The following is a 13,286-nucleotide window of genomic DNA, read 5'->3' as shown; positions in this document are numbered from 1 at the left end:
CCGAACCCCCGTTGGTCTCTGATCCCTTGCTTGCGTCTTACCGACTCCGGAGACTTTCTGTTCTCGTCCCCTGTATCTCTGACTCCGTGTTTTCTTTTCGGGAGCTCTGAGATTCCCTCTTGAAAGCCGGCTTTCACATTGTCTGGGGGGCGTGGGTTGATAGTTGAGGTCAGAAGGATTTTCATGGTATCTAACACCTAAAATCAGAAACCCAGGCTCTAAAAGCTCTCACGTTGAACCTCGGACTCTGGGCTTTACGTATACGAAGCCAGGAAGTTTTAGAAGACTGGGTTCCTATCTAACTTTTAAAAACCTTTGGGCTGGGAGGATGGGGACTGAAATGGTCGTTTCAAGTTCCCTTTGAGGGTTGACTGACGGTTTCTATTCCCCCCCTCTCCGAGGAGGTCCCGGGTTCCCAAGAGTCTCTCCAGTCTAGCTTCTGGGTGATAGTGACGCCTCTGCCCTTCACAGCTCTAGGGCAACAAGCCCCTCAGCAAACACCCCTCCCTTCCACCTTGGCTGCCTCAGCAACACTTAGGAGGGCCTGGGAACCGCTTAGCTGATCCCAGGCCCCACTTAACCACTGGAGGCCGCGCCTAGTCCTGCTCCACCCCGCGGGAAATGGGGGCGTGGCCCCTCCGACGCTAGGTGCATCTGGCAGGTGAGCACTGACTGAGGCTGAATGGAGCTCAAGTGTTGATTCCGCCCCTGGGACCCTCCAGCTCAACTGCCTCGAATAGCCGGAGTCGGCCTGAGTCTCTCCATCACTAGCTCTCCAAGGATGCCCCTGCGGCGGCTGCTTCTGCTTTTGTGGCTTCTGCCACTCGAGAGGGCGGAGGTGAGGACCTAGAGAGACGCAGGCGCTCCGGGATGGTTTTTAAGCCTTCCCTTACCTTAGGGAAAGTTTTAAGGACCTGCATAAACTGGCAGTTTTTTCTCACACATTTCCCCCTCTGAAGTCCTCCCGGGTAGGGACCACCTGCCTCTTCCTCTGATGCTCTTAAAGGTTTACCATCTCCCATATTAGACCCCGCCCCCCATTCCATCTGAGGGGTTTCCAAGCCACCCAGGACACCTGTATAAAAAACCGGACAACCCCTCCAAATCTCTAGGGTGCTTCTGGGCCTTTCCAGCTGAGAGCTTGCTGTCTGGGATGGGGTTTCTCTGGGGAGGTATTGGGGGAAGGGGGAGACGGTCCTCCCTTCCCTCTTCTCTTAGACAGACTCTCAGGGGCAGACGACCGGGGAGCTGTACCAGAGCTGGGAGCGCTACCGCCAGAAGTGTCAGAAGGCCCTGGAGGTCGCAGACCCTCCCTCAGGTGTGACTGTAGGGCTGGGAGAGCAGAAGGAAGGGGCCGAGAGAAGGAGCGGGCTGAAAAGAAAAAAAAAAAAAAAAAAAAGAGGAAAATTTGAGCTGTGTGGTTCGGGCTCGGGTAGGCAGTGAGGACCCGGCTTGGAATTCTGATGAATGTAGGAATCCTGCAAGAGGGAGGCGGGAGAGGTTGTGGGCGGGGTGTAACCTACAATGGGCGGGTTTCGGGGGATGGAGCTTGACAATTGAGCTTTCTAGATGAGAACAATAATGCCGGGTTGGGATTCGCTTGGTGGGAGGAGCCTGGAGTGGGACTCATAGGGATGGGTGGGTGGGGCCTTGAGGTCTGGTGGGAGGAGTTTGTGGCCTGGCACCGAGATGTAGCATCTCGGAGGTTTGGAAGAAAGAAAAGGCCCTCCAAATCTCTAGGGTGCGTCTTGCCCTTGCCAGCGTAGCTTGCTGCCTGGGAGGGAGCTGCCCGGGGGTCCCCCGTTCCCCTTTCTCTTAGACAGAGTCTGAGGGGCAAAGGCCCCTCACCTCCAGCCTCAGGCTTCCTTACCCTCAGGCCTGGCTTGTAACGGATCCTTCGATATGTACGTCTGTTGGAACTACACGGAGGCCAACACTACCGCTCGGGTGTCCTGCCCCTGGTATCTGCCTTGGCACCGCCACGGTGAGGCTCTTCCCGTCATCCTGGACTCCCCACTCAACCTTCTTCCTTTCTTCTTCTCTCTGTCCACCTGACCCCGTCTGTAAAGCTAGCCAAGTGCCTCCCCCAGTGTCTGTGTCCCCTGGGCACTGCCACATGATTTACTTTTCCTGTCTTTATTTATTGTGTGTGAATGCATGAGCTATGGCGATCAGAAGTAAAGTTACAGGAATCCTTCTACCATGTGAGCCCCAGGGATCAAACCGAGGGCTTCTGGCTTAGCTGCCAGCGCCTCTACCTCCCGAGCCAACTCGGGAACCCAGGCTGGCCTTGACCTCACCACGGCACTCCTCCTGCCTAGGCCTCCCAAGTCTCAGGATTACAGCGGTGAACACCTCTTTCTCCCACCCAATGCCCCACCCCATTTTGCCCTCCCATAGTGGCTGCAGGCTTCGTGTTCCGCCAGTGTGACAGCGATGGCCAGTGGGGTACTTGGAGAGATCACACTCAGTGTGAAAATCCAGAAAAGAACGGGGCCTTTCAGGTGAGAGGAAGTGAAGGATTCAGGCAAGGGTTGTCTGGGGAGAGCTTAAAAAAAAAAAGACCTCAGAAGTTTCAGGCTCAACTTGACATTGCTTTGAAGTGAGTAGAACTCTGGGTTGTAAGTAGTTAAAATTTAACTCAGGCGGGCAGTGGTGGTGCACACCTCTATTTTATTTTATTTGTTTTTTTCATTTTCTTTCTTTTCTTTTCCTTTCTTTCTTTTCTTTCTTTCTTTCTTTTTTTTGTTGTTGTTGTTTTTCGAGACAGGGTTTCTCTGTGTAGCCTTGGCTGTCTGGGACTCACTTTGTACACCAGTCTGGCCTCAAACTCACAGCGATCCACCTGCCTCTGCCTACCAAGTGCTGGGATTAAAGGTATGCACCACCATGACCTGCTTTCACATGCCTTTACTCCCAGCACTTGGAAGGCAGGGACAGGTGGATCTCTCTGAGTTCTGTTGCCAGCCTCCTACAGAACAAGTTCCAGGACAGCTGGGGCTACACAGAGAAACCCTGTCTTGAAAAACCAACCAACTGCCAGGCGTGGTGGTGCACAACTTTCATGCCAGCACTCGGGAGGCAGAGGCAGGTGGGTGTCTGTGAGTTTGAGACCAGCCTGGTCTACAAAGTGAGTCCAGGACAGCCAAGGCTACCCAGAGAAATCCTGTCTCGAAAAACAAAACCAAACCAACCAACCAAAGGGGGGAAAAAAAAAAAAGTGCCTATGTGTGTTTCTTTTTTTTTCTTTTTTTTCTTTTTTTTGTTTTTCGAGACAGGGTTTCTCTGTGTAGCCTTGGCCATCCTGGACTCACTTTGTAGACCAGGCTGGCCTCGACTCACAGGGATCCACCTGCCTCTGCCTCCCGAGTGCTGGGATTAAAGGCGTGCGCCACCACTGCCCAGCTCCCTATGTGTGTGTTTCAATGAGCCGGTCCAACCTTGGAGGTGAAGGGTAGAGTCAACCCCACTTAAAGAAGTACAAGTAGGGGGCTGGAGAGATGGCTCAGAGGTTAAGAGCACTGTGACTGCTCTTCCAGAGGTCCTGAGTTCAATTCCCAGCAACCACATGGAGGCTCACAACCATCTATCGTGTGATCTGATGCCCTTTTCTGGCACTGCAGGAGTGTTTGCAGGCAGAACACTGTATACGTGATAATAAATAAATATTAAAAAAAAAAAGAAAAGAAGAAGAAGAAGTACAAGTGAACCTTCAAGGAGAAAACAGGAATGCTTTGTTGTGCCGGAACAGAGAGCAAAGCGACATTTTTTTTTCCCCCCAGAAGAGACCTGGGTGTAAGAGGATAAGTGCCTGGCAGCCCCGCCCCCTACTCTGGACCAGCTTAAAGAATCCTCTCGCCTTCCTTGTCCCCACCAGGACCAAAAGCTGATCCTGGAGCGCCTGCAGATCATGTATACAGTCGGCTACTCCCTGTCCCTGGCCACTCTGCTGCTAGCCTTGCTCATCTTAAGTTTGTTCAGGTGCGACACCCCGCGCCCCCACCCCACCCCGCCAGCTGTCTGTGGTGTGGTGGCAGAGACTGAGCCTCAGTTTATACACTAAGATGGAAGATGGGGTGGCTGTAGGGTTGGGGGTGGGTGGTTAAAGGGACCCTGGATGACTAAGGACAGATCTCCAGTGGCTACCTGCCTTTTGGTCCCTCAAATCCCTCAGGCGGCTGCACTGCACCCGTAATTACATTCACATGAACCTGTTCACGTCTTTCATGCTGCGGGCAGCGGCCATCCTCACCAGAGACCGGCTGCTGCCTCCACTGGGCCCCTACACGGAGGACCAGACTCCTACCCTGTGGAATCAGGTAGTTTGTCTCCTCCTTCCTGGAGGAAACAGGAAATTTCCCATCTATCTTTCTACCTTTTTCTTATCCCTACGTTTGGAGGGCGTGGGGACAGGATGAGAGGGGGAAACCTACAGAAGGAACTAGTCCATTCCTGGAGGCGGGGGGTGGGGGGGTGGGGGGTGGGGTTGGCGGGTGGGGGTGGGTGGGGGTGGTGGACGGGAGGGGCGGGGGGGTGGAGGGTGGGGATGACTCGGGGATGTGAACAGAGGATTGTAATAATTGTTAGGGAAAATGTGAGGGCCTCAGGGTGGAGCTCAGTAATAGAGCTTCTGTTTCAATACTGGGCAAATGGAAAGGAAGAATAAAAGGCCACCTGGGGCTGGGGAGATAGCTCAGTGGTTTACTCCACTGGCTGCTCTTGCAGAGGACCTGGGTTCGATTCCCAGCACCTGCACAGCAGCTCACACCTGACTGTAACTCCAGTTCTAGGGGATCCAAGGCTCTCTTTAGTCCTACATGTGATGCTCAGGCATGCACGCAGGCAAAATGCCTCTACTCATAAAATAACAAAATAATTTTTAAAAAATGCTATCTAGCCGGGCGTGGTGGCTCATGCCTTTAATCCCAGCACTCGGGAGGCAGAGGCAGGCAGATAGCTGTGAGTTCGAAACCAGCTTGGTCTACAAAGCGAGTCCAGGACAGCCAAGGCTACATAGAGAAACCCTGTCTCAAAAAACCGAAAAAAAAAAAAAATGCTATCTAGCCGAGCGTGGTGGCGCACGCCTTTAATCCCAGCACTCGGGAGGCAGAGGCAGGCGGATCGCTGTGAGTTCGAGGCCAGCCTGGTCTACAAAGTGAGTCCAGGATGGCCAAGGCTACACAGAGAAACCCTGTCTCGAAAACCCCAAAAAAAAAAAAAAAAAATGCTATCTAGATGGCTCGATGCATAAAGGCATCGGCTAACAATCCTGATGCCTTGAGTTCATTCCCAGAACATGGTGGGAGACAGAGATAACCAACTCCTGAAAGGTCTCTGATCTTCACACACCTGTGGTCACATAGCTTGGCATGTAATTATTTTTATTTTTATTTTATGTGTGTTTGCCTAATGTATGTATGTATTTGCACCACGTGATTTGGTACTCTCAGAGGCCAAGAGAGGGTGTCAGACGCCCCTGGGGCTGGATTTACAGACACTTATGAGCTGTAATGTGACAACTGAACCTGGGTCCTCTGCGAGAGCAGCCAGTGCTCTTAACTGCCAAGTCTTCTCTCCAAGCCCCTGGAGTTGATCTTAAAAGCTAGTGTACACCTGTAACCCCAGCACTCTGGAAGGCAGAGGAAGGCAGATCTCTGTGAGTTTGAGGCCAGCCTGGTTTACAGAGTGAGTTCCAGGACAAAGAGACCCTGGCTGGAAAAACAAACATTAAAAAAAAAAAAAAAAAAAAAAGGAGCTAGTGTGGCAAAGGGATTCTAAGGGTATGTCATGGCGGTAACAGGACAGAAATGCCAGTGTTAAGTGTGTCCATGTATGAGAGTCTTCAAGAGCCGGGCGGTGGTGGAGCATGCCTTTAATCCCAGCACTCAGGAGGCAGAGGCAGGTGGTCACTGTGAGTTCGAGGCCAGCCTGGTCTACAAAGTGAGTTCAGGATGGCCAAGGCTACACAGAGAAACCCTGTCTCGGGGGGGGGGGCATATATATATGTATGTGTGTGTGTGTGTGTGTGTATATATATATATATATATATATATATATATATATATATATATATATATATATAGAGAGAGAGAGAGAGAGAGAGAGAGAGAGAGAGAGAGACTAAGGGGAGAGATAAGATAATCCATCTACTGGGGACGCAGAGTAAAACATTTGAGGGCACGAGATGGAGATGAGCCCTGTCTAGTCAGGAAGTCCTGTAGTCCCATTTAGGTGGGAAGCTGAGCAGAATTCATTTAAAACCTGCTTGGACTACAGAGCAAGTTCAAAACCAGCCCGGACAATATAGTAAGACCCTGACTCAAAGAGAAGAGGACTGGAATGGAACTCAGTGGTAGAGCCCCTGCCTAGAATCCCCCAGTGAGGGGCTGGGGGTGTGGCTCAGTGGTAGAGCCCCTGCCTAGAATCCCCCAGTGAGGGGCTGGGGGTGTGGCTCAGTGGTAGAGCCCCTGCCTAGAATCCCCCAGTGAGGGGCTGGGGTCGTGGCTCCGTGGTAGAGCTTCTACCTAACAATCAGGAAGTCCTGGGTTCAAGCCCCTACTTACCACATACACAAAAGAATACATATAAATAATAAAACAGAGATTTCCCTTGTCTGATGGCTCCCTAGGCCCTAGCTGCCTGCCGCACGGCCCAGATAGTGACCCAGTACTGTGTGGGTGCCAACTACACCTGGCTGCTGGTGGAGGGTGTGTACTTGCACCATCTGCTGGTGATCGTGGGAGGCTCAGAAAAGGGCCACTTCCGCTGCTATCTGCTTCTTGGCTGGGGTGAGCCCTGACTCTATGTTTCCCCCATCCCACCCTTGCCCAGCCCAGCGCATGCATCTCGGCTCCCCCCACTGCCCAGCGGATCCCGCGTTTCCTCCCCTCCCATCACCCCCTAGCTGAGGAATTCCGCGGGTCTTGGGCCTGGAAGGGGCTCGTGTGCACGCTGACAGCTGCGGCGGGGTGGGGGGCGGGGATCGGGGTCTGCACAGGGGCCCCCGCGCTTTTCGTCATTCCCTGGGTGATCGTCAGGTACCTGTACGAGGACACACAGTGAGTTGTTGGGTCTGGAGGCGTGGCCTGGCCTGGGGGCGGAGCTACGTGGGACGGGGGCGGGGAAGTGTGGGAAAGTGACTTGTGGCTGGGGCGGGGGGGGGGGTGATGTGGGCGGGATCTAAAGGGATTATGGGCTGGGAAAGGTGGTTTAGAAGGCTCCCTGGAAAGCAGGATGGGTCTTAAGGAAATGTGGGTGGGCCTTAAGGATTTTGGGTGGGGCCTGGTGAGAGACCCCTGCCTGATTAGGTGTGCCTGGGTTTTGTGGGGGGATTGTGTGTCTCAGCTGTACCCTGCCTCCTCCAGGTGCTGGGAGCGCAACGACGTCAAAGCCATTTGGTGGATCATTCGCACCCCGATCCTAATAACCATCTTGGTAGGGCCACTCTCCCCTCCTCCAGGCTGTGCTCAGGGATTTCCGCTTCTAGGGGAAAAGGAGCGCCAACCTCCCGTCCCACCCCAGAGCCGAATGGCTTCTGGCTCACTCTCTCTCTCTCCTCACAGATCAATTTCCTCATCTTCATCCGCATCCTTAGTATCCTTGTGTCAAAGCTGAGGACGCGGCAGATGCGCTGCCCCGACTACCGACTAAGGTGAGGGGCAGGCTGAGGTGGGAAGCAGATGGTGCCGGGTTCAGGGACGACTACACGGGGACCCCCAACACCACCGTCTCTTCCCAGGCTGGCTCGCTCCACGCTGACGCTGGTGCCCCTGTTGGGGGTCCACGAGGTGGTGTTTGCTCCTGTGACGGAGGAACAGGCTGAAGGCGCCCTACGCTTCGCCAAACTGGCCTTTGAAATCTTCCTAAGTTCCTTCCAGGTGCTCAGACAGACGGGGTGCAGGGGCTCCACCCTCCCACCTCGGGCCTTTCCCTCCTTCGGGGTACATCATTTCCTGGAGCAGCCACTGACTGGAGTGGGCCCATCGGATTTCATTCATTCATTCATCATGCATGAGCAGGGCAGAAAATACCTGGGCGGGGGGGGGGTGGGGTGCGCAGCGGGGGATGGTGATAGAGGGCCACACAGCCCTCCCCAGCACTGCCTCCGGGTGAGGAGCAAGGTGTTGGGGAGGACTGGGCTGGGGCAGAGTTAGTTTTTGAGACTTTCCAGCTTCATGGTTTCCTTCATCTTTTTGTGGGGCCAAGGTAAGACAGCCCTAAGGTGCAGAATTTAAGTAGGTAGGGAGTTCCAAAATGTGAGGCGAATGCTGATGTTACCCTTGCTTGCCTCCCCTAGTCCAGTCCCCCCTACCCTGCTAGGCCCCACTGGGTTTTCTCTCTAAAGCTGGCACAGTATCAGCCTCTCCTGTGAGGAAGGAAGAATTTACGGATTATATATGTAGCGAGCTACAGGAGCCAAACGGTTGGCCCCCTACTCTGTGGGAGACCCAGGGAGCAAACACCCTCCGTAAACAGCCAATCACACACCTGGGAGAATATTCCAGAATGAGGCTCCCTGAGGCCAGAGGCTAGCTAGTGTGATGGAGCGTGGTGAGGGTGCCTGCAAGAGGCAAGAGCTGAGCAACGGGACAGATAAAATGAAAGCCCAATTTCAATTTGTCTTTTTTCTTTCCTGGAAGAGGAGGGATATGATTTGAATTACATTTTAATGGGATCGTAGAAAAATCATAGGGAATATCTTAATAATAGCTCATGTTTCATAACTGACTTGAAACTTAATCGATTTAAGCCAGGCAAGGGGCCTGAAACCTGCAATCTATCTCCGGCTGGCTACTCATGTGCTCCATACCTCAAGCCCCATAATTAATAATATCAATTATTATTTTTGAGACTTTGGTCTCACCATGCAGTTCTGGACAGACATGAAACTGTGTGCACAAGGGCGTCTCAAACTCATACAGCTCTGTCTCCCACGCCGCCTCGCCTCTCGAGTGCTGGAATTAAAGGCATGCGCTACCACACCCGGCTAAGCACTACGTCTTTTTACACATTAATACCGTTTCAACCAGCGCCTTCATTTTTCCAGAAACGGAGACCGAGGCAGAGTCGTTTAGCAGTTTACCTCAAATGGGTTTCTACACTCAGGAAGCCCCTGTTCTCCGCCTTTTGGGGTGGGGTAGTAATGCAGGGAGCTGGGTGCCAGTCAGCAGGTTCCCTCAGTACCTAGGACTGGGGCGGTAACAAGCACAGTATTTTGGAGTTGGAAACAATGAAATCCACAGCTGCCGTCTGATCTCGCTCTTCCTCTGGCAGGGGTTCCTGGTGAGCGTGCTCTACTGCTTCATCAACAAAGAGGTAGGAGAGGCCGGCCAGCCCGCGCCCCCTGGCGGCCACGCCGGGAACGGCGCCGCCCTGAGCGCCCCGCCTTGCAGGTGCAGTCGGAGATCCGCCGGGCTTGGCGCCACCGCCGCCTGCGTCTCAGCCTCCGCGAGGAGCGTCCCGGTGCGCACGTGGAGCTCGGACCCCCGGCCGTGCCCTCGGGCTCTGCCCCCCGGGAGGCCACCCTCGGCAACGCCTTGCCCTCTGGGATGCTGCATGTACCTGGGGATGAGGTCTTAGAAAGCTACTGCTAGGTAACGGGACCCCTGTGTCTGTACAGTTAGCATGTATTGAGTGCCTACTGTGTACCAGTCTCAGTGTGGGGAATGCTGGGGAAACGGGAGAAGGAACCAGAAGTCAGGTCCCTTCCTGCGTGTATATAATTTCTGTGGAATGGCTTATGAGGTGTCCAGGACAACCATCTCGGTGGCCACTTGTGAAGATGTGGTGCTTAAGCCATGTTTGAAAGAAGTGGAGACAACTTGAAAGGTGGAAGATGGAATAGCACGTGAAAAGGCCCCAGGAACAGACAGGATGGAGAAGAGATTCCGTGGCTCGACTGGAAAAAGCCAGGGTCTGCAGATGGGGAAGAAGTGGGCAGGGATGCAGGAACGGATTTCATCCCCGGTGCCCTGAAGGTTCTATTATTCTTATGTGTACGACTGTTTTGCTTGCATATGCCTGGACGACAGAAGATCCCTTGGGACAGGATGGTTGTCAGCCTCCGTGTAGGTGGGGTGAACTGAACTTCGTCTCTCCGAGCCCACACTATTTTAGCAGGAGCGTCTTCTGGGCTGTTTTCCACGGCTCTCAGCCTACATAGGGGCAGTGTGTGAGCTGGGCTGGGAGCCCAGTGACAGGAACGCAGGTGGCTGGGAACAGTGGCTGGGACCAGAATGGAAGAGATTGTTGTGACAAGAGGAGAGAGGCCAAAGAGCTCGTTTGGGTGGGAATGCACCAGAGTGCTCTTCGCCTGTGTTAGGCCATTGGGGGGATCCTGCGCAGCAGGAACTGTAGCTGCACGTGAGAGCTGGCGACCGAGCAAGGGAAATCCGAGGTCCGTGAAGGCAGCCAGACGCACCGCAGGCAGAGTTAGGACACGCCTCCCCACCTCCCTGAGAGGGCTGGGAAAGATTGGGGGAGGGGGGTGCAGCCTGGTCCACCTGTATGGGCTCGAGCGTGCGTGCACACATGCACAACCCTCCTGGATCAGTGCTGCCTGCTGTGTTTTCCACAGCGTGCAGCTGTGTTTTCCATCTTTCCGGAAAGATGCGCCCCCTAACCGGCACTGCATTCCACACCTCAGGCTTTGGCTTCTGGTGGAGAGGAGACCCAGACCCTAGTAAATCCAACGTGAGAATCGATTGTTTCTTTACGGGGTGGGAGATGATGACGAGGGTGTGTCAGGTGCTGCTGCAGCCACAAGAAAACATGGACACCACGTTGCCACCGTGCCCTTCCCTAAGTGACTCTTGACTGGACACAATTTAAGGCATATGCATGCATTAAGGTTGTGCGTGTGAACACGCTGCTTCTCCAGAAGGCAACACAGAATTAGCAGAGCCGGGCAAGGGGCGGCACTCATGTGAGCCCAGCACTTGGGAGGTGGATGAGGGGAAGGTCATTCGTCCTGATGGAGAGCAAGGTGGACATCTGAACTAGGTGCCGAATATTTGAACCTGTTCAGTAAACAGCAAAAGCAGCAGGAAGCAGCCTAGTTCAGTTCCTAGTTGGGCTGCTGTATTAGCTGTCACTAAATGCCCAACTTGTCTGTACTGTTCCCGTTTCTGCAGTCTGTAGGTTCAGGTTGCCCAGGACCCTATGGACTCACTCTTTTTTGTTTTCGAGGCAGGATCTCTCTGTGTAGCCCTGGCTGTCCTGGACTTGCTCTGTAGACCAGGCTGGCCTCGAACTCACAGAGATCCACCTGCCTCTGCCTCCCGAGTGCGCCACCTCCGCCTGACATGTAATCGCTCTTGACACTGACTCACTCATGGTTCACCACGTCTGGCCAGTGTTAACCCCTGAGGATCTCCACTCTGGCATTCCTCCTCTGAGGGGAGTTTCCAAAAGCCAACACAGGCAGAGGCACGATTGTTGCATGTTCAAGGCCAGCCTTATTTACTTCCCATCGTCTCAGGCTAGTTAGAGCTAGAGTGAGATCCCATCCTTTCCCCCTAAATAATTTCATCAGGAAGTGGCGATGTACACCTGTAACCCCACCATCCAGGAAGCTGAGGCAGAATTGCTCCAATCTGAGGCCAGCGCAGGCTATATAACAAACCTCTTGTCAAAACACAAAAGGCCTAGGGATATGGTTCAGTGGGCAGAATGTTGGCCATGAAAGTCTTGGGCCTGGAGCTGACCCCATGTGAGCCTGGGCCTCCATATCACATGTTTGTACATGTGCCCGTTCACATGTGAACAATACATACACACTCCCAAGGTTTATTTTTGTTTTTCAAGACAGGGTTTCTCTGGTAGCCTTGGCTGTCCTGGACTCTAGACCAGGCTGGCCTCGAACTCACATTGATCCACCTGCTCCTGCCTCCCGAACGCTGGGATTAAAGGTGTGCGCCACCATGCCTGGCCCCACATGTAAAGTTTTAAAAAGCTAGATAAAAAGCGCCATTTGGGCCACCAGGGCCACCAGGTGTATGAACAGGTGAGGAAACGGGACTGACAGGCAGGCAAACAGTTTCCATGTGTGGTGAGGAGCACGTGATGCAACAGGGCAGACTGGAGCCTGAGGCCTCAAGGCCTGATCCAGCCCTACTCTTGGGTGAAAGAACTGGAATCCAGGGCAGCTGTGCGGACTGACACTGCCCACCAGCTTGGGCTGCATGGCTTAAAAAGGGGTTGTTTGTTTATTTTGGTTTTTCGGGACAGGGTTTCTCTTGTAGTTCTGGCTGTTCTGGACTCGCTTTGTGGACCAGGCTGGCCTTGAAGCCTCTGCCTCCTGAGTGCTGGGATTAAAGGTGTATGCCACCACAGCTGGACCTTTAGTTTGTTTTTTTGAGGGTCTCTCAATGTAGTCCTGGATGTCAAGAGCACACAAGATGTAAAGGTGCAGGAGTCATATTTAGTGCCCACTGTGGCTCTTTAGGTCACCAGAGTATGCAAAATAAGTTATTCTGTATCTATTATTAATATGGGAAACTGTTATAGCAGCAGTTATTCTTAAGCCAGCTTTTTTCCAAATAAAAGACACAGAAACTTGTTAGATTTATACTAACCTTTAAAACAGCAGAGCTGGGCAGATATCAATCCCAGCACTCAGGAGGCAGAGAGGCAAGGCAGATCTCTGTGAGTTCGAGGCCAGCCTGGTCTACAGCGCGAGTCCAGGACATCTAGGGCTACACAGAAAAACCCTGTCTCAAAAACAAAAACAAACCAGAACAACCAAAAATGTGTACCATCACAGTAAGAAATAAGAACAAATATCGTTTTTTGAGACAGGATCTCACTATGTAGAGCAGACAGCCCCCAAACGTAGAGAGCCACTTGCTTCTGTCTCCCAAGTGCTGGGATTACAGGCATAATGATCTACATCCATCCCCCGCCTGCAACCCTCCACCTGTTTTTCTGAGACAGGATCTCTGTGGAGAATTGGCTGAACTTACTCTGGGCCAAATTAGCCTTGAACTCACAGGGGTCTCTGGGTTTGAGGGCAGCCTGGTCTAAAAGCGAGTTCTAGGACAGCCAGGGGTACACAGAGAAACCATGTCTTAAAAAAACAAACAGAGGACAGTTAGGGGGCCTGGAGAGATGACTTAGCAGTCAAAAGCACTTGCCACTTGCTTTTTAGAGGACCCTGGTTCGGGTCCCAGCAACCGTTATCTGTAACTCTACCTTCAGGGGACCCCAAGCCTCCCTTTGCGGTCCCCGTGGGCACCAGAGACAGATGTACATGCAGGTACACAACACATTATATATTTTAAAGAGGG

General features: G+C 53.1%; 1 protein-coding gene across 1 annotated transcript; it reads left to right on the top strand.

The window, feature by feature from the left end:
• The first annotated feature begins 353 nt into the window (after positions 1–353).
• Gipr (gastric inhibitory polypeptide receptor) lies at positions 354–9,680 on the top strand. The gene is made up of 13 exons (XM_051161910.1): positions 354–838; positions 1,219–1,318; positions 1,877–1,984; positions 2,401–2,504; positions 3,878–3,981; positions 4,175–4,319; positions 6,629–6,788; positions 6,998–7,058; positions 7,365–7,434; positions 7,563–7,651; positions 7,739–7,877; positions 9,274–9,315; positions 9,393–9,680. Exons 1-13 carry the CDS (start codon positions 782–784, stop codon positions 9,591–9,593), a joined length of 1,380 nt encoding a protein of 459 aa, XP_051017867.1. The 5' UTR covers positions 354–781; the 3' UTR covers positions 9,594–9,680.
• The last annotated feature ends 3,606 nt before the right edge of the window (positions 9,681–13,286 follow it).

This window comes from Acomys russatus, chromosome 19 (assembly GCF_903995435.1).
Source record: "Acomys russatus chromosome 19, mAcoRus1.1, whole genome shotgun sequence".
In the NCBI taxonomy this organism is placed as follows: Eukaryota; Metazoa; Chordata; class Mammalia; order Rodentia; family Muridae; genus Acomys; species Acomys russatus.
This window is presented reverse-complemented; position numbering and strand designations above follow the sequence as displayed.